A 27,542-nucleotide genomic window follows, 5' to 3' on the forward strand; every position below is an offset into this window, starting at 1 on the left:
GTAAGTCCTTCCGTAATTTGATATTATCTTAGTCTCCTGGTTGCCAGTCTATATAGCCAAACCGGTGCTGAATATCTTAAGTAATTTCATTTTTTGTCGTAGTGAGGTAATCTTCAAATTTTATGAGTTGGAGGTTGCCAGGGGCATGTTCCACTCTTTGATCCCAAAATTTGTTCCCCACTCTGATGTAAGTGACTCCAACTAAACATAAACGACCTGCTGATATATGTACTTTGTCGGTGATGACTAGCATGTTGTTGTTGGTTAATGGGTTCCCCGGATTGAAAATGGCAGATTGTGAACATTGTTGTCCTGTTTGCTTCTCTAAGAGCATCAAGAGAATCTCCCATTCATTTTTGGTTTCTCCCAAGTCTCTTTGCTGTTGATGTGCTTCAGCTGAGGCCCATCGACATGATAGTTAAAAAAATACCTGTGTCGCTGGATGCCTGCCACAACTAAACTGGAAAAGGTATAAATTAAAGTTCTTTGCTTTCAAATTCGGATTCTGTAATGTTAAGGTGGTAAGCGGATGTGGGGAAACCTTATTTTGTGATCATGGCAGGTTATTATTCCCATATGTGAACCCAATCATTCATGGTACATTATGGTAGTCCACGTCAAACAAGGCAAGGTTTACGCTCTTGATATCACCAAGACTGAAGAAACCATGGAACGTAGAGAGCGCAACATGCGTACAATCGTAAGTACCTTGTCCTTTCTCATAGTTTTCTAATGACTTCGTGACTTCCATGTGGTGTGTAACTACTTTGCCAAGCAACTAACCGTGGTAACATGTTTCATGCAAATGATAACTTTGTCACAAATTTTCAAGCAAGAGAAGAATCTTAGCAGTTTCACAGAGATCTCTCCTGATCCTACAACTTGGGGACCCATTAATTATCCCAAAGGAGTTCCCAACCTACCAAACAGGTGCTTTAATGATTTATTTAGTGATAGTCTATGTCATGTGCAACTATTATCGCCAAACCAGTATTTAGTTTGCTAATTCAGGGTTCTAACAATTCATTTCTGTGACAACCAGCAACGATTCTGCTGTGTGGTGCATTTACTGGCTGCTGAATGATGCGTTACTTAACCCTAGGAGGCTTGGTGTCATGATGAGCAGAAAAGTAAGAATGAAAACTGCAACAACTATCATCTTGTCTGACTGGAACCACAAGAAGCAGGCTGTGGATCAAGAGGCAGAGAAGCTGTGGCGCACCCTCATGCGGGCTCATAACTAGATTCCAAGGTCATAGACGCATGCAACATGGCCATCTCGTATGTGCATGTGTTGCGAACGGTTATAATGGTTTATAAAATAGCTTAGTAAGGTTTACTATGTATAAAGCCTAGGGCTCTAATAGATCTCAATTGGATGGTAAAGTGTGAAAACGAGTGGTCCCTCCACTATGGCAGGAGCACCCATATCAACACATTACCCTTTTGCAATCACGGTGGATAAGACCAAATCCTTTTGACTATAGTACTTATGTTTGGTGTCCTTGCTAATTTAGGATGGTATTTACAGTATCAGGGATGGGTGTCATTATGACTACTTTTATGTAAGGTATGTGTTTGAGTTAAGAATGATGCATCAAGCATGATAGTCATTATGACTATGTTTATGTAAGGTATGTATTTGAGTTAAGCATGATGTCATGAAGTCTACGTTGACGTAATGCCTATCTTTATATAACATCCATAGTAATATTGGCTCATGTATAACTTATGCAAACCGGACTGCAATCTAGGTTGATACATCCTGTGTGGCTACATTTTTTCTTTCATTCGTGTGATCCATGGAGGAGGCATGGATATTTCAGTTAAAAGTGCTTAGTATATTTTGACCTTATTGTTTGAGCTCACATTAATAGACCGTGCGACTCACTCAAATAATGTTATATTTGGTGCCCAGAAAGACATAAAGTAACTGTAAGGGAATGCGCAAAAAAATGTAAGACTTTGTTTAGATAATCAAATATTAGAATATCATCTGATCTGATCATAGGGAATACTTTCACAATTATCATCACAAATGAAACAATTATTAATTTGTTTGACAGCAGTACCTTAACTTAGTAATTTAGTTTACATTTAGAGCACCAGTTTATGTACTGTAATGGTTAACATGAAATTTCATATAAAGTTTAGAGTGGTAAGTCAAATGAAGGTTGTATCTAAGAAAATTGAATGAAAATTTTTTTATAATACGAAACGAAACAATATTTCTGAAGTAAAAATGTTATAAACATTCGGAGCTCAATCTTTAACTCTGATTTAACCCATAAAGTTTCGGTACCAAATTACATTGCAATGAATAAAAGTACTCAATATTTATGCTGATCCGCACCCTCCAATATCGTTTTGCAGCAAGGAAAGTCAGGCACACCACCGACACCAATGTCTTAACAAGCAACCCGCCCTCCTCGCAGGACCTCGTGAGAAAAAATGGATGATGCATGACAAAGGCCGACCTAAAAGTGTTTGTAACGAACATCCTTGCTGAAATGTGATCATAAACATGTATCGCAACATTGTTGTTGGAATCCATTTTAAGTTTTGTAGCATATAACCTGCAACAGTTTCTATTTAATACCTAATGAGTTCATAAATCATAGAGCAATGGCACTTTATCTTAGCTTTCTTGAACTACCTCCAAAAGAGTCTACCTCCACTAAGATTTCACCACTTGCACAATTTTTTAAACCAGAAATAACAATAATAAATAGAAAATGCAAGCCTTAATTAGTTATCATTGCTAGAGATAGAAAAGATAAAAAAACAGAAACATGCAAACATTCAAGAGGACAGACACATTAGAGAGAAATTAAGCAATTATCATTGCTATGAAAAAGGATACTATAGCTTAAACCAGCAGCAGAAGATACGGGGCCAGCACCAAACTCGCTTTTAGAAACACCAGAGGAAAACAACTACGAATGTTTAAATTACTTGGATCCCCCTGATCTCCACAGAAAAATTACCTATTAATTTGTAATCATTGCCTCCAAAATCAGACATTAAAAGGTGTTAAATTGGTCGCCTTTTGATTGGTGTTACTTATTCAAGTTACTAACTCAGAAGGGGGTTGGAATGCTGAAAATATACACAGGGATGACTCCAAATACCAAATTGAATTATTTATGTTATTTATCCTTTGATTTGAACACCGTAATAATTATACCCGTTTAGTGTATTAATTAATATATCCTAATGATATATATTCAAAAGAATTATACGGTTACTAGCAAAATAGTCATGAAGTAGCATGATCTTTGCCAACATTATGGTAACTCTTCATCCCCTACATAGATGATAATGCCTTGAACATAATCCTAAACCATCAAATTAATAATTCCTTTTCCCCCTTGTGCAATAACAAATGATGAAGATCTGTAACAGCATGACACAATGAATGTTTATATTTTTAATAATTACACGCAGAACTATTCACTATGAAGTTGGTGCTTGAGAAACTACTTCCTGCCTTTATTTATTTATTTTAAAAATACTGCTATTCTTTCACCCTCCACTTCTTTTGAAAAATCAGAATTCGTCCTATTCACCTTCTTCACCTCCTCGTATCTCTATTGCTCAAATTTTCCAAGACACATAGAAGCTTGTAAATAATGGCTCAACAAAATGATATTTTGAAAAATAGCTTTGTTTCAGTGAAGAAAATGAGTAAGATAAATGAAAAAGAACAAACATAGCAAGGTTCATTAAGGGTGTAACTGTAGCAGTGGTGGGTGTGGAAAAGACATGTAGCTTAAGCGCTTGCACCAGCAACACATTCCCCACGGTATGTCATGACAACATCATAGGTCATGACATTGTTTGATATTTTAATTAACTAATTGTTTCAAGAATGTGTAGTTCTTCAAGTCTCTTACAAACAACAGGACCATGTGCTTACAGTCTTTGACAACTTTAGCAAAAATGTTGTGGTTGTTGCTGGTACAGTTAACCTTGGATTATGGGACAATACTGGCAATTACCATCTAATGTTCACAAATAAGATAAATAATTTAGTTTCATTGTTCAACGTCAAGAACACATGGAGCAGAAGTTACCTTTTCCGCCTTTGCAGTAGCTTGCGCAGATTCGCCATATAATTCTTCTCTGAGAGATACTTGAAGCTTGCGCTGCCTATCTTTCAAATACTACAAATTAAGATTAAGAGTTAATATCCCTGGCTTCCAACGTATCAAATCTAGCTACCATGATAATACTATATACCACAAAAGAAACAGCTAGTCCTCTGAGATACTTCTTTAGTTTCTGATCTAACTCATAAAAAAATGTGCTGACAAGCAAAACATCATGTAACGTGTAAAATGTAAAGAATAAAAGTAAATAAATGCCAACTTCACAGATCTGAAATGTTTGTGACCGAATTCACAGATACTTAACTATATGCACTAGTAATATGCAAATGAGCAACACCCATATTTAAAGGTTTTAAACATCAAGTGCTATAAAACAAACTTACTACAACTAGTCAACGGTTACTGAAGCCGTAAGAAGCGACAACATTCCCCCTAATATACTAGTACCACTAAAATGAAGATGTGCCACTCCGGAGCATATCAAAGGTTGCCAAGTGACACAGCCTCCGGGTTGTTGGAAGGAGCCTCTTCTTGCACCACTTGCATGAAAAAAATTTAGTCACCTTTTAACCGAGGACATGGACCAAGTATTCATGGAATTAAATGTAGTATGCTACATCAAAGAACAGGACCATGCAGCAGAAAAGAAACGAAAATCTGATCATCTTTACCTATGTGCCTCGAACTCTCTTACTCACGCCCAGACACGGATGGCCACCCTCCTGACCTGCACAATTTGGACAACGGGTCCTTCGATGACCGAGTCGGCCACAGTTGCTACACTTGCGCCATTTTTTCCCAGTCGATGCGGATGCCTGGCTGAGTCGACCGGTACCTTTGTTCTCATGCTGATGGGGTCCTTCACTCGTTGTTCCTCCGCCGTTACTCCATCGTGTTCCGGGGGCCTAAGGCCATTCTTAATTTCCAGCATATTGTGTCAGTTAGTACCTTATGTGGGTAGTACTTGAAGTCCTCATCGCTCATGCATGCAACCTGGCCTAGTCGTGTGCATAGCTGAGCAAAAGCTCCCAGCTGGGACCTATATATTGTTGTTTGCTCCCATGTTTCATTTCCAGTTCAATTTAAGCCATAGTGCAACTTTGCTGTCTTCGACCATCTGCGGAGCACAAGCGTATTGGGAATGATAGTATAATCCAAGCACACCAACACAGCTAGTATGTGGACACAGGGCAGTCCGAATGATTCCATTCTCAGGCAGCTGCAGCTGAATTTATTACCAACATTTTGCCTCGAAACCTCCCACTTCTTTTTTGGCCTGCGATATTTTTGAACAACATATACTTCACCCTCAGAATTTTATTGCATCTACATATGTGAATTCGAACGCACCTTTTAAGAGCTTCACGAAATCTCCAAAACATCTCCCGTGTGTACTTTGTCCACCCGTCCTTCTCAAACTCAACAAACTCAGTTTACAAGACTGGAGTTCCATACCATGAACGAAACTCAAGCTCGTCCTCATTGTCTCGCAAGAAATCAATTCATCTTTGGAAGTTCGTGAAAAATTCAAGGACCCCGTATCTACTCTCTACAAACCTGCCCAACTTCACATGTAGAGATTCACAACAGGACGTTGTCCTTATGCCTGCAAAAAATCGGCCTCTGATGAATGCTGTCGCCCATGCGATTTTTTTGCGGTACAAATTCTTCACCCATTCGATTTCACAAACCTACACTCATCCAGCATCGCCTCCCATTGCACCTCGAACTCGTCAACCTCCATGTCTGCAAGCATGCAGTGTCTAAATAGCTGGGTGAATCGTGAGTCACATATATTGGAGGTCGCATTACGAAGCAAATGCCAAGCACATAGCCTGTGATGGGTTTTGGCCTTTCGGGAAATACATGACATATAGCATTTCGCATCGAGGTATCTCCATCTGTGATGACTGCCATAGAGGCCTTTCCTTCCATGCATTCCAAAAACTGCTGCAGAACCCATTGCACATCCGAAGACACATGTTTGGTTGTGGTGGTTAACTCCCGAGAACACAACAATAGGCAAATTGTACTTGTTTCGACCGTAAGTAGCATCAAAGGCAAGAACATCTCCGAATATTGCATAGTCGAACTGACTGCGCCCGTCACTCCAAAATAGGTCACAAAGATTATTTTCAGACCCAATCTTGTACCTCCAAAACATTCTGTTGTCTACACGGGAAACACCTTCCAAGTATTGAATTGCAGCGCTTACATCTCCATTTTGCATTCGTTTTTGTCACCTCACCTCATTATACATGTCTTGCTTCGTGAATGTCACAAGGTTAAAACCCTTAGCCTGTGCCGTGAAGGATTCATATATTTTAGGAATGCTAATACCAACTTCCCTCCAGCTAGTCATTTGTGCAATCTCTACTTCATATATCCGCCTGTGCGACCTCAAGTAATCGACGAACTTGCCAGATGCGAGTTCATGATTATGCTCATCCACAAACCTTTTAATTGGCTATAGTTATTATAAAAGGATCTGACTTCATCTGGAGTGTTAAATTCCATTCGAAGGACATCATCTGGCCGCACTCCTTCGTCGGAATCGAACCCATCGTTACACCTGTCATCCTTACTTTCATAGTCACCAAAATATTCCTTCGCTTCAATTCCCATGTCATATAATGCTTCCTGTATAATTAATGAAATCCATTATTCATCATCGGAGCCAGGGGTGGTCAAGAAAAATAGTTTAACAAAACTGAACAAAAACTGCTTTAAATAAACCAGAATTTTTAAACAAAATCAGTAAACTGAAACTACACTTTTTGATATAAACCAGTTTGTTAAAAACTAGTTTTTACGGTCCAATTTGGTTTAAACGCAACAAAACTGGTATCTAATTTCACTACAGTAATATCAAAACTAAGCATTTTTCTGATTGCTGGTAGCGTAAAATGATTATGACGTGATATACAGGTGCCATAGTCTGTGCTTTAATTTCCTCATGTCATAATAGATTTTAATATATATGTAAGGATAATTCACACGAACAACATAAACTGGTTCCAATATTACATCAATGTTCTACATGTAAAAAGCTTACATGCCTGTCTCGTTTTGGTTTATAATTATGTAAATCGGAGCAAACAAATTTGATTTACAGCCATTCTGTGATGCACTGATAAATATAAGTAATTTAATTCGAATTACCAATAAAGTGTACGGTGATATAATTCGAAGCTAGTTGCTTCGTTTTACAGCTTTGATAAGCCAAAATAGATCATTGCTAATTCATTCCATTTACTATAACGTTTAGCCACTTCCATTAATCGAATTTGTCTAATTTAACTTAGCCTGAAACCTTGGGTGTTCAATAGAATGAGACTTATAATGATAAAAAAAATATAAGTTACAAAAATTCTTTTGATCTTATAATCCATTAATATTTTTTAAGTCTGCATGTTTAAATACTGCTAGCTAATTAAGGACAAACAATAATAATTATCCTGACCTTTTAGTATTTCTCAATATATGTAAACTACTAAAGGATAAAAGAAAATTCCAATAAATTTTTTTAATTTATGGGTACTCATTAACGATATTAGTTAAAAGATTTAATTAATGAGTACTGATTGAATCTTTGTAACTAATGAGTACTCTTTATTTTTTTAATTATTAATTACCTAGCAACATTTAAAAGTGTGGAGTTAAAATCTATTATCGAATTATTCGACAAAAAAACTTATTTAACTTATATTCAAGAAAACATAAATGATGATAGAAAAGACAAAGAAGAGAGGTCAAGAGAAAGGTGGAGAGAGAGAATGGGGGCGACAGAGAGGTGGACTAGAAATGGGAGAAAGCCTAGAATTAATTTTGGGTATGTTAAAAATTAGTTGTAGCAAATAAACCACTTTAGACTACTTTAATGGTTTTAGTTTTATGAACTAGTTTAAACTGTTGCACTACATGATAAACTGATTTAAAACTAATTTCTATGTCAACAAGTAGTTTAGTTCAATTTCTAAACCATTTAACATGGTATGTGCATCAGCTTATGAAAAAACAGAATTATGAACACCCCTTATTCAGGCCAAATAAAAAACAAGGCAAATGACAAAAGATTAAATTCATTGCATTGCTATGGTTCACAACACCAGAAAAGACTAACCAAATTCACCAAACGTTAGAAACACTTGAAGCCAAAATTTAATGTTAAACCCGCCAATAATGGCTACTTCGATTCATTAACAACACTGCTTCCAACCCTGATTTACTTTACACATAAAATTTTTAACACAATTTTCAATAAATGCATCTCACACAGCTGCTGCATCATTAGGAACTAATATTACCATCTAAATTGACAACTATAATAACACATTATGTTAAAAGAAAATTACCTATTAGGTTCCTCAATATATGTAAACTGCTAAAGGATAAAAGAAATTACAATAAATCTTTTTAATTTATGAGTACTCATTAACGAATACTAGTTAAAAGATTTAATTAATGAGTACTCATTGAATCTTTGTAATTAATGAATACTCAATAAATCTTTCTAAAATACCGACTCTTTATATATAATATGCTTCATCAAAAGATTTAAGAATAAAAATTTAGACTGGCTTTCAATCTTTGTTTATCTTTTTAGTAGTTTATATACATTGAGACATACTAGTCGGTAACTAAATTTATTATTTTCTATTATTAATTAGCTAGCAATATTTAAAATTGTGGAGTTAAAATCTATTATCGAATTGTTACACTGAAAGAACTTATTTAACTTGTATCACCAACCATGTCATATTCAGAGATTAAAGAGTACTTTCAAACACTAAAAAGAACGTACCTGCTCATCTAAACCTACACCGCTGCGTGAAACCCAATCATCCCTGCTCCTTACATTCCACTGGCACATTCCCTCTACAACACCGCTGCATGACCCCATCCTCTGAATAAATTGGAATCATTACAACAATTAGCACAATTAGGTATACTTAATATGTCGTTCACTTTTTCTCTCATTTCACCAGGCTAACAACATCTACTTTACAGATTTTAAAGTGAAACTCACCTATTGCTTTAAATGCAACGCACTTAGTGGCACTGAGTATTTATCCCACCAATTTCGTCTGCCCAGCACTGCACCCACCACGCCAGGAACTGTTCAATACCTGACTATATCCACTCGGTGAACCCATTCAAAGGACACAAACATAGAAATGGAAGACCCCAAAAGCCACCACGTCGGTAAACCCCCTCCCTCCTCTTTGTAAGCTCATCTACTATTGCTCCAACAATCATATTCTTTGGAAAACAGTTTTTTTTATTAAGGCATTCGGTAGGGTCGCCTAAGACCGACCCGACCCGGAATCACACCCAAAAGACAAATACGATTTAAAAAGAAAATACTAACAGCAACTACACTCCCTCCTAGTGGAACTTACCTCCCCAATCCCGATGCACATAAGCCTACGGCACTCCTTGAATGAATCTAAGGCCTTACCAGATGCGAACCTTGCTGCTTCAATAGTGAAGGGAGATGGCGACGCAAGGAGTGAGCCACCAGAGAAAAGGTCGCCGGGGAGAGGAGTCAGCTACTGGAATATCTTCAAATCGACTCTTTTCCTTGGGAAGATGCCAGAACTCAGCAAAGCATTATGTTTCTCAACATTACGTTCCTTTAACGAACATCCCAGGGGCACAAAAATTACACCTTCTTCTTCCTCACACTTTCCTAACCTTCCAATCCTCCATAACGGTGGAAAATATCTTATACCTAATGCAGTACAAATTTGATTACTTTTTTTTTGGTTAATTACAAATCTGATTAGTTATAACTTTTTTATTTCACATGTTTTTTCTTTTTCAAACCCATCATACAGTTTGGGCTAAAAATTCTCAACCATTAATTACAGGAAGTAAGTTAGTAAAAAAAAATGGCCATATAAATAAAGCCCATTAGCCAAGAGCCACCACCACCTTTTTTAATTCAGCTACCTCATCAAATAAGCTTTCTTTGAGGATTACCTTTAGCCGTCCATTGAGTGTCCTTTCATGGTCTTTTTTGTCTTTACAAAATATTATACACAACAACTTTTTAATTGGCTACCTAACAGTACTTGTCACACCAATGTATCAGTAAAGCGATTATAACACGTGAAAACTTTCCTATGACATATACATCTTGTATACCTCTGTATGTACATTGAATAAGATAGAAAGAGTGGACCACAACAACACTACACGAGGCCCATACCAGGCCCACATACACTATGCGTCAATACCCTCCCTCAAACATGGGTGAGGGGTTCAAATTCCGCCTTGTGCATGCAGCAACCCATTGGCCAGCGGTAAACTCTTAAATGGAGCTCAGTACTGCGGCGTATTAGTCCTTGGCCTGCCGGGATGGGAGATACCGTGGGAAACCGAAAAAAAAACAAGGGTGAGGGTTTTTGCTCACTCTCAGTTTGCTCGCAAATCTAAAGAGAGACAATGACAGTGGCTTTGGAAGGTATCCGCGATCTGCTCCAACGCTATGAGGTTGCAGCCAAGGAACACACAGTACCCAGTAGTTGATCGTCTATCATCGACATTCGTCGCCCAATCTGCATCAACAAAGGCATTGAGTCTTGTTCATACTCTGATCCAAAGCATAAAGCCAGGTCCAATAAGGATAAAAGGCCCACCAAGAAAGGCAGCCTTCACCAACATGCCTGACCTCCCTAAAAAGGTCAAACACCGACAAAGGAACTCGGCTTTACTTGCCCAATAGGTAGATACCTCCGCGAATCTCTCCTCCTATCTCTATCTTCCTAAGAGATAGATGACAACAAAACTCCCAAGATAAAGAGAATGACTATCCATCAATAAATATGGAACTACTATAACAAAAGTGGTTATCAACTCTACTATAAATACACTGACACTCCTTAGGTATAATTTACGTTCTAATCTACTAAAAACCTGTCTAAAGCCCTTGCTGACTTAAGCATCAGAGTCTCTTACAGGTACCACCTCCCCACCTCCACACGAGAAACTCAGGCAGGTAGCACCTCGGCATCAACAAGTCGGATGCTGCCATACAAAAGAATCTGAATCTCACGTTCAAGTCCAAATTAATGTTTCGGATAACCCTCGGAACAAGTCTAAAATCAAAGCATTTGTTGAAAGACAACCCATGATTTACTATTCCTTTAACATAACGAAGGATACACTTCACTGCCTTTCAATGTTGAAGGGTAGGGGTGTGCATGAATTGGTAACTCTATTGACAAAGTAGGCAAGGTCAGGACGAGTGATTGTTAGGTATTGGAGGGCTCTGACCACAGACCGATAATGCTTGGGGTCTTGAAATACTTCAGAGTCTGAGTAAGACAACTTGAGAGAAAAGATCATCGGGGTTGGCACCAGGCTTGATTGCTGCATTCCAATCTTTTCTAGAAGCTCAGTTTCATATTTTGACTGACTTAGCATCACACCCCTTTCTTCCAGGTAAGTGACTTCCAAACCTAAGAAAAAAATTAAATTTTTCTAGGTCCTTTTAGCAAACAAAGATATAAAATAGAGGTAATAGTCCTTTTAGCAAACAAAGATATATCTGACTTAGTTTGATGAAATCCAAATTTATTTAAAGTAGTAGATAGTGTTTCAAACCAAGCCCTAGGAGCCTGACAAAGCCCATATATAGCCTTTTGCAACTTACACACCAGATCAATATTAGATTCATTAAAACCCTCAGGTTGTTTTATATATACTGTCTCAATAAGTTGCATTATTGAAATCAAACTGCCATGCAGGCCAGCCATTAGTTAAGGCTAAAGACAACACAATTCTTACCATTACAGGCCTAACCACCAGACTATAAACCTGATTATAGCTAATTCCTTCTGTTTGATGATAGCCTTTAGCTACCAACCTAGATTTTATAGCGAAGAATCTCACCATTAGGACCTCGTTTAATAGTATAAACGCACTTACTCCCAAGAATAGTTAAGAATACATTGAAGTGTAGCAAAAGCTTGCTTGGTCGTTTTAGGATTATTGTTAACAAGGTTAATAGAAGGTGTAGATTTAACCATCAAATATTTAGAATATGTATTCTTGCTCTCATCTCGTGTTGACATAGGACGAGAGTTGAGTGAAGTAGGCCCTGATATAGGAAGATTCGGTGATAGAATTTGTATCACAACGCCTTTAATTGGAATAAATCCTATTGGTAAAGTGTGAGGTATAGGATTCAAGCTAAATGTTGAAAAAGTTGATGCTGGTGGTAAAATAGAATTATTATCAATCTGCATAGAAGGGTTAGTGATAGGCAAAGAGGGAGGTTCAAGTGTATGTTTAGGTAAAGAGATAGGTATATAAAATGATGGTTGAGAGTTTGGAGTCTCACTTGATTGTGACTGAACAGAGGCCGTAGTTTTAAAGATGATGTCATAAGGAAAAAGTTTTTCATCAAAAGTAACATGCCAAACAAAATAAACCTTTTTGGTTTTAGCCATACATTTGTAACCTTTGTGTTGACTATCATACCCTAAAAACATACATAATTCAGACTTATAATCTAGTTTTTTTTTATTAAACGATCTTAGATACGGGTAACACCCACAACCGAATACTTTAAAGGATAAATAATCTGATTCTTTGTTGAATAAAACCTCAAAGGTTGATTTAAACTAAAGAGTGAAAGTGGGTAACCTGTTAATGATGTAAACAGTCATAATGAAGGCATCCTCCCAAAACTTAAGTGGAAGAGAGGCTATAGCCAATAGAGAAACACCCATTTCTGTAATTGTCCCGTGTCTTCTTTCGACAATACCCCGTTGCTCATGCGTATAGGGACATGATAGGCCGTGAGATATTCCATGTTCTTTCAAAAAATTAGTAAACGAGTGTGAGAGAAATTCTTGGCCATGGTCAGATTGTAAGGCCTTGGTTTTAAAACCTGTTTGATTTTCTAATAAATTTTTAAAATTCTGAAATGCGAGAAGAGCTTGAGCTTTGTTAGTGTGAGACATGAGAATTCGGTAAAAGCATCGACAAAAATAATATAATATCGAAAAACACTTCTAGATAAGTGATGAATCCATATTTGACGATAAATTTTGGATTGATTTGAGTGGATTTCATCATATAAACCCACATTTATTCATTCAAATAGCATACTTTTGTGTTCTCTCCCTAAATTGAGCTTAATTGTGAAAACATGTTATTTTGTGCTTAATTTAACCAATTTTATTTCACTTTCATTCCATTCGATGCCTTGATGTTTTTGATGAGTGATTTCAGGTATAATAGGTCGGAATGGCTTGATGAGAGTGGAGGAAAAGCATGCAATAGGGAGAAAACATGAAGAAATTAAAGGAGGAGCACACAGCCATGTGTGCGTACGCACAACATCCTGTGCGTATGCACAAGAGGAAAATTCAGCACGTGTGCGTACGCACGAATCAGCGCACGTGACTCACTTAAAGAAAAACGCTGGGGGCGATTTCTGGGCCTCCAGAGCCCAGTTTTGGACTTTTTGAAGCTGATTGAGTGCTATATCAAAGGGGCATCACTCCATATCAAGTGGAGAGCAATTAGGGTTGATTAGAAACATGCTTTAAGTCATATTCTAGAGAGAGAAGCTCTCCTTTCTCTCTAGAATTAGGGTAGATTAGGTTAGATCTCTCCTAAATTCAGGTTTAATTCTTGTTTTCATTTAGTTTTCCTTGCCATTTATTGTTCTTGCACCCTTGTTCTTTAATTCTACTTGTTATTTCTTTTATTTTGTTCTTTTATATTTATGACACTTTGTTACTTTTAATTTTAATTAATTCAATTCATGTTTTATGTTTCTTATTGTTTAATTTAGTTGTTATTATTGTTTTCTTGCAATTAGTAGTTGTAGGATTTATATTTCTTGTCTTTTTGCCATCCTTTTATTTTGTGCCTTCCAAGTGTTTGATAAAATGCTGGGTTGGATTTTTTCCTAGTTTTTCACACTCTTGGTTGGAAAATTGGGTAATTAGGTGAACTTGAGTAGTGGATGTCCATTCTACATTGTGTGAGGATTGTTAGTTGATTTGGTTTCCACTAACTCTAAGCCTTCCATTAATAGAGTTAGCTAGGACTTGTGGATTGAGATCAATTATGCCCTTTTGACTTATTCTCGATGTTAGGATAGACTAATTGGGATTAATTCTACACAATTACCATGTTTGTGGTCCATGACTAGGATAGGAAGCCTTAATTTCCCAATTCCTGCCAAGAGCCTTTTTTGCCATTTAATTTCCATTTTTATTGCTTTTACTTGCTTTCCATTTAACTACTTGCCATTTTAATTTTTTGTCTCTTATAATCAAAACCCTCAAATCCCCCATAGCCAATAATTGAGTATTTCATTGTAACTCCTAGGGAAGACGACCCGGGACTTAAAACTCCCGGTTTATATTTGTTTTGAATTGTGACATTTTTGAATTAAAATTTGATTGAGAGTTAGTTGTTGGTTTGGACTATACTTGCAACGAAGGAATTCTATTAAGAAATTATAGATCAACACTAATTCTCATTATCAATAAGGCTGGGGCTGGGCCCCAAATATCTACAAAAACTAGCTCTACGGGTGTAGAATAAATAGATTCAGAATTATAAAATGGATTTTTGTGCATTTTAGCCATGCTACAAAATTTACAAATATGGGTAGTATGATGATCATATTTAGCTGGAATATGACACTTATTAAGAACATTCATCACTATTTTTGCAACACAATGACCTAAGCGTTTGTGCCACAATTCAAAATTTTTACACATGTCAACATTAGTAGCCGGAAAAGCTAGATAGGTAGAATCACTAACAGAAGTAGGAGAAGGAAGAAACGGAGAAAATACAGAAGTGCAACTAAAATCATGAGAAGAGTAAGATGTATTATAGTTATTACTAGGAAATTGCAAGTCTGTAGTAACATTGTGAATTTTACATGAATAAAAAAATGTCGAAGCTTTATTTTGCCGTATGTCAGTATGTGATTTATTAGAAACAATAGCATCAGATTTAGGCACTAAAAAAGATCTAGGTACACATAAACCATCAAATCTGTAGATTCCGAGATCAGCTATGCCTATGAGAGGCAACCTCCGGGTAACCTGATCACGCACATAGCATGTTTTAGGCCAAAATTCAAAAAAGACTTTATTATCCTCTGCGAAATTGGACACACCAAGAAGATTCTGAGTTATAGTTGGATAGTAAAGTATTTAACTTAAAATAGATATTATTTGCTTGATTATAAAGAATTTTGGAACCATAGTGAGGGATAGAAATACTTTGTCCATTACCTACAAAAAGTTCAGGACATTTGCCGTTAAGAGATTGGAGGGATCATTGGTTACATGATGACTCGCGCCAGAGTCAGCATACCAAGAATTATCTCCAACCGAGGATGGTGCAGTTAGGTAGGCCCTTGATTTTTGAAAATTGATAGAAGGTGGAGGTGGGTTAGAGGTAGAATAGGGAATCATTGTTAAGGCTGAATTGGTATAGTTAGGATTCTGAAACGATGGATCAAACCTAAAATAACAATTCTGCACTACATGCCCATGCCTAGAACATAGTTGGCAGTGACGGCGAGCGTTTTGAAATCTGCCACTACGACCAAAACGACCCCCTCTCCCTCGTCTTAGAAAACTTCCTCGAATATTATTTGGTTGAGAGAAAGATGATTGCGTGACATTGGCCACCATGAGTATAGATATGTCTGGTCTCTTAAATCTTTCTAGCATTTCTTCATAAGAGATCAAGAAAGCCTCAGCTTATATGACTATGTAGTTAGAAATTTTGGACATTACAAATGAAATGTAACCAGGATATTCCTCTGGCAAGCCATCAAGAATGGCTTGAATATGATCATCGGGTTGAAGAGGGTAACCAATAGCAGTAAGAGAGTCAATAATTTTATGAATTTTGGTAAGAAATTTAGAAACAGTACCCGTTTTTTCTAACAGCCCCTAATTGAGATTTAAGACTTTGAATTCTTGTTTTTGAGGTTGAAGTGAAAAACATTTGAATGAATGTCCATGCTGCATGAAATTGTTTGAATTTCACCAATTTTGGTTTGAAGGATGATGAGACTGATGGATTTGACCAAGTGAGGAGAGCTAAATTTTATTGATGCCTTTCCTTAAATTTTTCAGAAACAGTTCCAGTGGCACGTTCAGCATCTATAAAGATTCTTGGAGGGATTTTGGTGGCATCAAGATGATCAAGTATGTCAATATTCTCAATGGTGAGTAGAATCTGATGTTGCCATGTAGAAAAATTAGTGTCTTCAAGCTTCTCGGAGAAAGGAACAAGAGCAATTTTGTTGGAAGAGGTGTCAGCAAGAATAAGTGCCATATAAAAGGAGTGAAAGCACACTGAATCAGAATGAAGAATTGGAGAAGATAGTGAACAAAAGATTGGTTCTTGATGAATCTTCTACAAAGAATCAGAGGAACTAGTACGAATTGAGAGAAGAAAAAAATTTCAACGAAAGAAAGTAAAACTAGTAACCAGCTCTTAATATCGTATTGTACAAACTAGTAGATTATTGTAACTATTGAGAAGTCAAAACTATTTTACAATACTACAGATTATGACTTATATACATCTTTTATGCTTCTGCATGTACTTTCACTACAACAATTCCTGCAGATAGTGGCGGGAATATTGGGGCAGTTTTATAAAACCACTGCCAAATGAATAATTGCGGCGCATATCGCGGTGGTTAGGAGTGGGGCTGCAATCAGCCTTATATTTAACGGCGGTTTTTCTAGAACCACCACGATATGTAACTTGAGGTGAATTATTATTTTACATTTTGCGGCGGTTTTCTTCTACCCGCCGCAAAATGTGTTTAACTACATATTTCAATGTTTTTTTAGTAATAACCATTTGGGTATAGTCTAGTTAAGTTGACACAACTTTTTTAAACTACATATGTTTAGATCATTGTTACTTAAATTCGTAATACTATTTCTAGATTCGTTTTACATAAAAAAGTTCACAAGTTAAATAAGTTATATATGTTAACTCATGTGAACAAATTTACTAATAAGATTTTCTCGTTTACTATATTATCATTTAAATTTGCATTCAAACATAAATGTAAAAGAAAAAAAATAAAGGCATAGTCTGAATTTATAAACTTAAAAAATAAAGTTCTAACGAGCATAGATTAAAGTTACTCTTCATCGAAGTTATGCCTTATTGAACCTAAATCAAGAAATTCTAAAAGTAGATAAATATGTAAAACCGTGACCCAAACATTAAATTAAGGGAATCAACGTAACTCTTATAATAAAAGGTCAAAATTTCTCTTCAACATCGCATTGACCTGGCAAAAAATACTATGTCAAGAATCTATGGGCTTCTCGTCTTATAGGATCTGATATGCCATCTCCATACCATGGCTTTTTGTTCAGATTAAAGCACCTTTTTGTAACATGTATATCATCTTGTCTTTGTTGGTCTTCTAAAGTTTCGTAGTCTTCTTCCGAAACTTTATTAAGATCAAATTACATGGATCTGTCAATTCCAACGGAGGAGATATCATCTAAATTATCTTCTGAATCAGACTCTTTTTCATCTAGACTGTCAAGAACTAATTTTCCAAAATATTCAGGTAATACTGAAAATATCAAATTGCATACAACAAAATAAGTATACCCAGAAGAAATTGAGAACTCCTAAGTCATTAGATAGTAATTTAGAAAAAAAATAGACGACAATATACTAAGACAATTTTAAAACTAAACGCAAATAAACAACAATTACCATCTCCCTTGTTGGTAGTTTGGGCAAATTTCTTAGACAGAAGCTTGTACAACATGATGAAAAGTTCTCAGTTTTCATTTGTCTTGTTCCACCATCATGTTATGTTCACTAATGTTTAAAAATCGTAACACTATTGGAATTGATATCGAATATTAGATATCAAGATTATCAAAACTGCAAAATTAAGAACAACAACAACTGAAACAACACTAAAAATTTAACTTAAACAAACTTTTGACGAAAAAACCGGTGAAAAAAATGAAAAATCTGCTTTTATTCATGAAAACGCACAATACATTAAAGACTTAACTGCAAATAAAAAATACACAAGTTTTTTATAACCAAAGAAAACAATGTGCATCGTTGAGTTTATTTAACTTACTCATGGCACAAAGATCCTTGTTATACGTTAACTTTCTTCATATAAGCATTACGCAAATCATCGAAATTCTCTGAAGCATTTTCTATGGGATCTTCTATATCATCTTCCCTTGTCAAATGTAAATATCCAATGTCACCTTCCGCTGACATGTTCAACCCTGGCTGTGGAGAAAAATCAACTTCAGCTTCTTCATTCACTTCTCCCATGTCATACAAATCTCGTGATTTCACATGAACCACAACACTCCATTCCTTAGGTACTTCATCATCCACATAGTATACAAGATAAGCTTCTAATACCAATATATACAGTTCATCATCTTCTCGATCACCAGCATGTATCGAACGAGAAAAATTAACGCTAGTAAGGCCCAAATGATCTTGTTTGATATCTCTACTGGTAGTGGTATCAGCCCAAACACATTTGAACAATACCACTGTGAAATGACAGCTATAATTCAATTTAATTATGTCTACAATTTTTTCATAATACGGAACACTACCAACAACCACTCTATTATCACGCATTTTTGCATAACTTCTTGCATATACTCCACTAAACTTGTACCCATTAACGTTGTACGTCCCAAAACGTCTTGCTTGAATCATGGGACCGCATGCAAGCAACTTCATTTCTTTCGAATGAAGTGTACTTTCCATTGGAACCTGGCACCACATAACATTCATGCTTTATATTAAAATCGGATTTCATAAAGTACGAATTCTAGGCTAAAAACACATTAGTCAGTTTAATATCTATCAACCTCATGCTTAAACCACCAAGGAAATCCTGCATGCACAACACTGTCTATCTTATATTGCGACCTTGTTTGAGCCCGTAATCTTCGCTTTGTTTTTTCCCTAAATGTACTTTTTGAAAGAAAAGAAAATTAGTCCAACTAGTCACTGGGTGAATAGAGTTATATTCGTGTTTTAAAAATACATGTGTATACTTACTCAAGAAACGGAACAACGGCCTCACAGTTGACTAGCACATGACGATGGATGTGCTTGATGTTTTTCTATTGGAGTGAGTTCGAAATGTGAAACAACCCTTAATGCCTTTCCAATAGCTGGGAACATAGTTTCCCCTAAATTATTTCTAACATCAACGGGTTGATCATCAAGTCGCTTTGGTCGGTTGATTCTAGTCTCAATATTATCCAAAGATCTAGAACAAAAAGTCAGAATTTTCTGAGATAAATATCCTTCCGCAATTGAGCCTTCTGGTTGTGCCCTATTACGAACATATTGCTTCAAACAACCTAGATACCTTTTATATAAATACAACATAACGCTCAGTATATACACAATTAATTCAACTGATTGTATTTAAGGGGTTTATTACCAAGCTAATATTTCTATTAGATACATCCACCGATAATGTACTGGTCTACTAAGATTTACTTCATCAACGAGATGCACCGTTAGGTAAACCATGACGGTGAAGAAAGATGGAAGAAAAATCATTTTCATCTGACACAGGGTTTGCACAACATGATTCTAAAGGTCAGCAAGCTGCATAGGGTTTATGGCTTTCCCACAAAGTTCTCGAAAAAATGATGACAAATTTGCAATCACATTGGACACCGGACTCAGAAGTGCATTTTTCACCAAAATCGGAAGTAATTGTTCCATTAGAATATGGCAGTCATGACTTTTCAACCCAGACAACTTGCGTTGTCGCAAATCAACACAACGAGCAATATTGCTAGAGTAACCATCTGGGAAGACCAAATTCTACAGAGTCTTCAGGAATACATCCCTCTGTGATTTTGACATTGTAAATATTGTAGAAAGATATTTACCACCTTTGTCTGGCCACAATTCAGGCCTTATGCCCATGCATTGTAAATCTTTGCGAGCTTTAAGATTGTCTTTTGATTTGCCGCTATCGTTTAAGATAGTGAAGACCACATTATCACAAAAATTTTTCTCTATAAACATCATCGCGCGCGCAAGGCCATCTTCTTTTGGCAATCATAACCCGCAACAAAAATATTGACTTTCAATCAATGTTATTAGATACTATTGAATTTGAATTGTTTTAGTGCTTTATGTTTATTTTCTTGAAATTATCAAATTTTACTTTATATTGAATGATGCACTTATGACAATCTCATTATATATGTTATGTTTGCATATATATAATTTAGTTTGTTGTGTTATTTTGTTGTTTTATTTGGTTGGAAGTTTTTTAAATTAATCAGTAACTAATTAATTAAAGTTGAATAAACAGACAACTATAAAAAGGCAAAATAATAAAAAGAGTTAAAACTTTAATGGGATTTCGAAATTTGGCGGCAATTTCTAACCGCCGCATAACGGCCATCATTTTTATCATCCTGCTATTTAGCGACGGTTTGCAACCGCCGTAAAATTATTATACATTTTGCTAACCCCTATGGCAGCGGGTAAAAACTGCCACAAAACCATTTCTTATTACGCGGCGGTTATTCAACGGTTAGATAAAACTGCCACTAACTATTTACCCGCGGCCTATTTTTCAGCAACAGTCGAAAATCGCCGCAATAATATTGCTTTATATCCGCCGCTATCTGATAGTTCTGTTGTAGTGTTTGAACAAGATAAAAAAAGTGTACTACAATAATATTACATGGGGCCCATACTAGGCCCACACACATTATACGTCAATAGTTATCAAACATCAAACTCTAAATTTTGATATTATATTATAAATTAATTTTTTTTTTTTAATTTAAATGAGTAAGAGAAGGCATATATCTAATAATAATGCACTATCTTTAGGTCCGTCAGGACCGCTATTCCACATTATTGATGGAAATTAAATTTGGTGCATAATGAATTGGCCATGCATCCAATTGGAACCAAGCTAAAAATCTTTGGATGAGAAAGGGTCATTGTTCCTTTCGGTTCCCATGTAATTTCAAAATAGTGATCCCCAACTGACCATTAATATAGTAACCTCGGCTCAAGGCACGCAAAATGTTATAACTTGTAGAGCTGTCTTATAAAAAGAATTAATTTTTTTAATTAAAATAATTTTATTATAAAGTGAATATTTATATCCAATTATTTTTATGTGAATTTGATAGTTGAATAATACTATTAGATAACTTAACATATTTGACTAATTATCGTCTAACTATTCTTAATTATTAAATGTGAAGACAACTACATATGAATCTTTACTTTGTTATAAATATATATTAATAACTTGTCATTCAACTAATAAATCAATATAAGAGTTATAATTTACATCAAGAGAACACTTAAGAATTTTTTTCATAAAATTCATCACATAAAAATTATTCGACCGTGTCTACCTTATGTAAACGAATTCTTTATATATATATGTGAACCACCAAAGTATGCATGCATCATCGACAACAAACAAGAAAAAAATGGCAGTTACCATTATTTCCAAATCTAGCAAATCCTTTGTTATAATGTTGTTTCCATTACTAGTGCTCCTCTCTTATACTCCTAATATGGTTCTTGTAAGATCAGACAACACAACTATCACACAAACTGAAAAAGATTTGTTTGAATTTGCTTTGAATTTTGCTTACTTGGAATGTGAGTTCTTCTTGAATGGGGCATTGGGATATGGATTGGATGTTGTTGCTCCAAAGTTAGTAGAAGGAGGACCCCCTCCCATTGGTGCCAAAAGGGCCAATCTAGGTCCCCTCGTTAAGGATCTTATGTCCCAAATTGGTTATCAATACACTGGACAATTGAGGTTCATTCTCATCTCCAATTATATTATCATTTTTGGAATTATATGTGTATTTTGTTCTTCAATCAATTCTTTAGAATATGCAATTTCAATTTAGTAAAGGATAGTTCTTGTTAGAGTGCAGTTAGGAATCTGTTGAGATTAGTTAGTTAACTATATAATTCTCTTTACACACATTCTCTTCTCTGGCTCTCCATTCAGCCAATTTATGTTCTTATCTCAAAATCACTTTATAGTATCAAGAGTTTAACATTGTTCCATGGTTTCCACACCCGAAAATACATTGGCCCTTCCTTCCACATTGACACCAAAATCTTTTTATTAGAATCCCATTTTTCATAAACTTGGTGAAAGCAAATGTACGACTTGGTAACAACAAGCTTTAGCTGCGATTTAATTAATTTGAGGCCAGGCTAGGATGACATAGAGAGCTGACACCTTTTATAATATTAGAATTAGAATTTAAAACTTAAAATTTAAAGTATTGTTGACTAAGTATTGATAAAAAATAATAATTTTTATTAATTATCTAATATTATTCTTAAGAAATACCTATCATTTTAGGATAATTTTTAAAAAATAAAGTAAGAAAAATGTCTTTTTTAACATTATTTATTAACCAAATTGAATCTTATTTTTTAAATCTATAGGATAAAACTACATAACAATCAGAATTTATGTATATAGAATACAAATTTTTGTGTTAAAGTGTTGGTTCTTTTTTATTTTTGGCTCTGTTAATTAAACATCAAAATATAATGATATAATTATATTTAACAGAATAAATAGTGATAATGAAAGAAGAATATATCAGAATATGAAGGTAGCTACTAGCTAGACAAATGAACCCATAAGTTTAATTTTATCCTACATACTTAATCAGTACTTTATTTTGTGATGGTTTTATGGATTAGTAACAAAGTGTAATAGTAACAAAGATGATGTTAATTTTGGTTGCAGGGCCAAAAAGCGGATAGTGAAAGGGTTTCCAAGGCCATTGTTGAACATAAGCTCAGAATTATTTGCCCAATTAATGGATAATGCCTTTGAAAGGCCACTTGTACCTCCATTCGATCCCTATGTCAATGAAATCAACTTTTTGCTTGCATCTTACGTTATTCCTTATATCGGCGTTACTGGCCTAACTAATGCCAATATATTGCTCGAAACTCCAACCGCCAAGGCGGTATATTATTAAATCTTAAATTCTAAGTTCTAAAGTGATTATTATTTTTTATTAGAATTTAATTTTGATATATTATCCGTGTAAAATAGTTTTACACATGCATTCAATTACGTAATGTCACATCAACAGAAAATAATTATATTTTATATTTATCGCTTGAATAGTTATAAAAAAAATGAATATAATTGTATGGATGTATCAAAATTAAACTCTTTTATTATTGGGTTACTGATATATGTTGCAATGCAAATGCAGCTTCTTGCCGGAATTCTCGGCATGGAATCTGGCCAAGATGGAGTTATTCGAACGTTGCTATATGAACATCGAGCACGATTGGTAGATCCATATAAAGAGAGTGTGGAAGAGTTCACAAATCGCATTTCAGAGCTTAGGAACAAGTTAGGAAGGGAAGGTCTCAAAGATGAAGGTCTTGTGGTACCTAAAGAGCTTGGTGCAGAGGGTAAAGTGAGTGGGAATATTCTTTCAGGTAACAATGATTCTCTTCAATATGGAAGAACAGCACCGGAACTGTTGAGGATAGTGTATCTGACAGGCAATGAAAGTCGTCCTGGTGGCTTCTTTCCTAAGGGAGCTGATGGTGTTCTAGCTAAATCTTTCCTTGCTTCATATATATACTTTAATAATTATAACTAATAAGGATCTGTTTTAAGTTATAATCTAATGAATAAATTAGTCACCAAAAAAAAAAAAAAAAATCTAATGAATAAATTGCCATATATATGCCATTGTACTAAATTTGTTCTATATATATGCCGCTGTAAACATTGAGGTGTAATGCATGTTACCCAATAATAATAATAATAATAATAATAATAATAATAATAATAATAATAATTGTTCCGTGAAAAATATATTCTATCATTTAGATTTGAGAAAATTCTACTCCTTTCCCTTCTGAGATACTAAAATGACACTCTCCTTCCCTCTATTTTATAAATATATATTTTTTTTCATTCTAACTTTTAAAAAACCTCCTATTTAATCCATTTAAATTTTTTGGGTTAACTAATATTAACTTTATCCATTTTTTAAGAAAAAAAATTATTTTTTTTAAAAAATACCCATTAACAAAAATTTTATTTTTTATCATTAAATTTTGCTTACCAAAATATCATTTAATAAATTATTTTTTTATTAATTAAATTATATTTTTACCAAAATATTTTTTAAAAATTAATAATTAAATTATTTTTTCTAAAATACCTACCCTTCAATAATTTTTTAATTATTAAATTATGATTTTACCAAAATTTTTGTTAACAATTATTTTTATATTTTACTATTAATTTTTTCATATCAATATTTATTATTTTAACATTAAATAAAAAATTTTACCACTATTAATATGTATAATGATTAATATATATTGATATTGAAAGATAATCTTACTAAAATTTTTTATTTAATGTTAAAATAATATATATAGATGTCAAAAAATTAATAGTAAAATATAAAAAATTATTAATAAAAATTTTGATAAAATTATAATTTAATAATTAAAAATTATTGAAGGGTATTTTAGAAAAAATAATATAATTATTAATTTTTTTAAAAATATAATTTAATCAATAAAAGAATAATTTATTAAAGGGTATTTTTGTAAACAAAATTTAATGATAAAAAATAAAATTTTTGTTAATGGATATTTTTTTAAAAAATAATTTATTTTTTCTTAAAAAATGGATAAAGTTAACATTAGTTAACACAAAAAGTTTAAAATAGATTAAAGAGGAGGTTTTTTAAAACTTAGAAAGGGAGAGAATATATATTTATAAAATAGAAGAAAAAAAAATGTCATTTTAACATCTCGTAGAGAAAAGAAGTGAAATTTTCTCTTAAAATTTTAACATCCGCTACTTATCAATGTGATGATATATATAGTAGTTATACTTATCGATGTTATGCCTATGAAACCAATTACAAAAATTTAATTAAATTAATAAAAAAAAACACATGATTATATTTTTAACATAATTTTTTATATAATTTTTGTTGGGTTTACGTGAACTATTTTGTATAATTTTTTTTTTGAAGTCGTCAAGATTGAACTTTAGATTTTTTTTATTATAAAAATTTTAATTCTATATTATAAAATTATTTTTCTTAAAATTTTAAGTTGATGTGAAAAAATATATAAATAATTATATTTTTAATAAACATTATATCGAATATGACGGTGATAAAATAATTATTTAAAAGATTTTGCTATAAATATCTAGTAAAGGATTTAAAGAAGTTTATATTAAAAAATTAAAAATTAAAAATTAAAACTTTTAATATAAAATAACTGTATGTACCCTAAAATAAAATTAATCATCAAATTAGTTATTATATATTTATATATATTTATACATATTATTGGACATATTTTTTCAAGTAATAAATAATAAGTAATAGAAATAATTGAAGCCGTCAGCATAGAATAACCAAATTTGTTTATATAAAAAGAATTTATAAGACATTAAATATATATGTTTACATGTGGTTACTAATTAGTAATTAACTGATTTTTTATGTCTATATTATTGATATAAATTATAATAATTATGCTACATATATATAAAAAATAATTTATATAAAACATATATATATATATATATATATATATTGGTCTAATTTATTAGATGTGCATCTGATTTTTTTTGTCAGATAAATCAAACAATCCTACATTTTAAATAGGTAAAATATAAGGTACACATCAAAATTTAAAGATATGCTACGTGGCAAAATATAAACCATACATTTTAAAGCCACACTTTTCAGTTAAAACCATAACTCTTCACAAAGAAAAGCGTCACCTAATGGAAAAAAGTAAATTAGAAGATTTAAGAGAAGAAATAGTTAAATTATCAAAATTAATAGATCAAAAATTAATGATTTTAACCAATGTTAATTGTAATGACACCGAATTCTTAAAATCAATACAAAACGATTTTTCTCAAAATCTTTATTTTACTATAAGTTTTATTGAAGGACTTCAAAAATCTGAAAAAACTTATTTTTCACACGGAACTTCTAAAAAATGCTACCATGGAAATGATTCCCCACATCTTTATCATACTTTTAACCCACAATTAAATTCTATAGTAGATATGCTTGAAGAAATATTAATATCCATAAAATTTCAAAGAAATAAGGAAAAAGAGAATCCCAAAGAAGAAAAATTCCAAAATATAATCAACATAACAGACTTAAAAGTAAAACCACCATTGAAATTATGAATATTGAAGAAAAATTAGAAGAAGTTACAATGCTTTTTAAACAATTAAAAATGGCTCAAGAAAATAATATTATGGAACATGGTTTTCAAATAGAAGTAGAATTAGTAAATTCTGAAAATATAGAAAATGAAGAACACATTCTAGATTATTCAAGTGACGAAGAACCAGCCATTCCAATACAAGTAAAAAATGAAGTTGGAACATCTAAGGATAATCAATCTCAATTTAAATGGAAAACAGGTTTTGATAATTATGCTTTTAAAAAAGGGTTTACAAATAAAGATTCAAAATATACAAAAATACCATCAAAATATGTTCCTAAAATCCAGGAAATGGAAGGAGAAAGAATGCTCGATTTAGACTGTAAAAAGAACGAAAAAGAAATTTTTGAAAATTGGTTGAATTCCTTTTTATTAGAAGCCTTTACTAATCCAAAACTTAGTGAATTGTCTGGAAGAGATATTTGGAATTACATAGGGTTTCATACTAAAGGAACTATAAGAGATTATATGACATCAATAGAAAACCAAATAATAGAAGAATTAGCAACAAAAACTACAGCTTATGATAAGATATTATATATAATGATGATTCTATATAAAGAATTTTTTGGAAAAAATATTATAGATCATAGACAAGAAGTTTATAATAAAGAATATCAAGAAGCAAAAAACCATTTAGCTAATATTCAGATATATGATCTATGTAATGTGGAGTCTTATATATGTGAATATAGAATACATTATTACAAATTAAAAGAAGAAGATAAAAATCATTATCTTAGTATGTATATAACAAAACTTCCATATCCTGCTAATGAATTTATAATGGGAAGATTTATAAGAGAAATAAATAGAGGAACAATTGAAAATAACTTTGGTGGAGCAACCTCTGCAATAAGAGAGGAAATAAAAGAACGTTGTATGCAAGAAGCAACTCAAAAAAGATTTGCAAATATAATTAGAATTTGCTGTCAAGATAATGAAGAGATACCTCAAAAATATGGTCTTAATAAAAATTTTCAAAGAAAAAGAAAATATCAATTTAGAAAAAGAAAATACTATCCAAACTGGAGAAAAAAGAGATATTTTAGAAAGGAAAATAATAATAAAAACAAAAAACAAAGAAATATCTATTGCCCGAAT

General features: G+C 33.4%; 1 protein-coding gene and 1 pseudogene across 2 annotated transcripts; one reads left to right on the plus strand and one right to left on the minus strand.

Annotated features, from left to right (window-relative positions):
• Positions 1-5,781: 5,781 nt before the first annotated feature.
• On the minus strand, positions 5,782-6,342 carry LOC148566726 (protein FAR1-RELATED SEQUENCE 5-like). Its single transcript, XM_088484404.1, has one exon. It carries the CDS (start codon positions 6,340-6,342, stop codon positions 5,782-5,784), a length of 561 nt encoding a protein of 186 aa, XP_088340530.1.
• Positions 6,343-21,601: 15,259 nt separating this feature from the next.
• Positions 21,602-23,809, plus strand: LOC107636051 (ferritin-like catalase Nec2 pseudogene; annotated as a pseudogene). The gene is made up of 3 exons (XR_015880974.1): positions 21,602-21,972; positions 22,930-23,155; positions 23,411-23,809. The product of XR_015880974.1 is annotated as a ferritin-like catalase Nec2 pseudogene (transcript).
• The last annotated feature ends 3,733 nt before the right edge of the window (positions 23,810-27,542 follow it).

The sequence above is a fragment of the Arachis ipaensis genome, chromosome B4 (assembly GCF_059453495.1).
Source record: "Arachis ipaensis isolate K30076 ecotype BB chromosome B4, ASM5945349v1, whole genome shotgun sequence".
Lineage (NCBI taxonomy): Eukaryota > Viridiplantae > Streptophyta > Magnoliopsida > Fabales > Fabaceae > Arachis > Arachis ipaensis.

What these genes read in the sequence shown, in the direction of transcription:
- LOC148566726 (XM_088484404.1), bottom strand. Translation starts at nt 6,342, where the DNA reads ATGCAAAATGGAGATGTAAGCGCTGCAATTCAATACTTGGAAGGTGTT.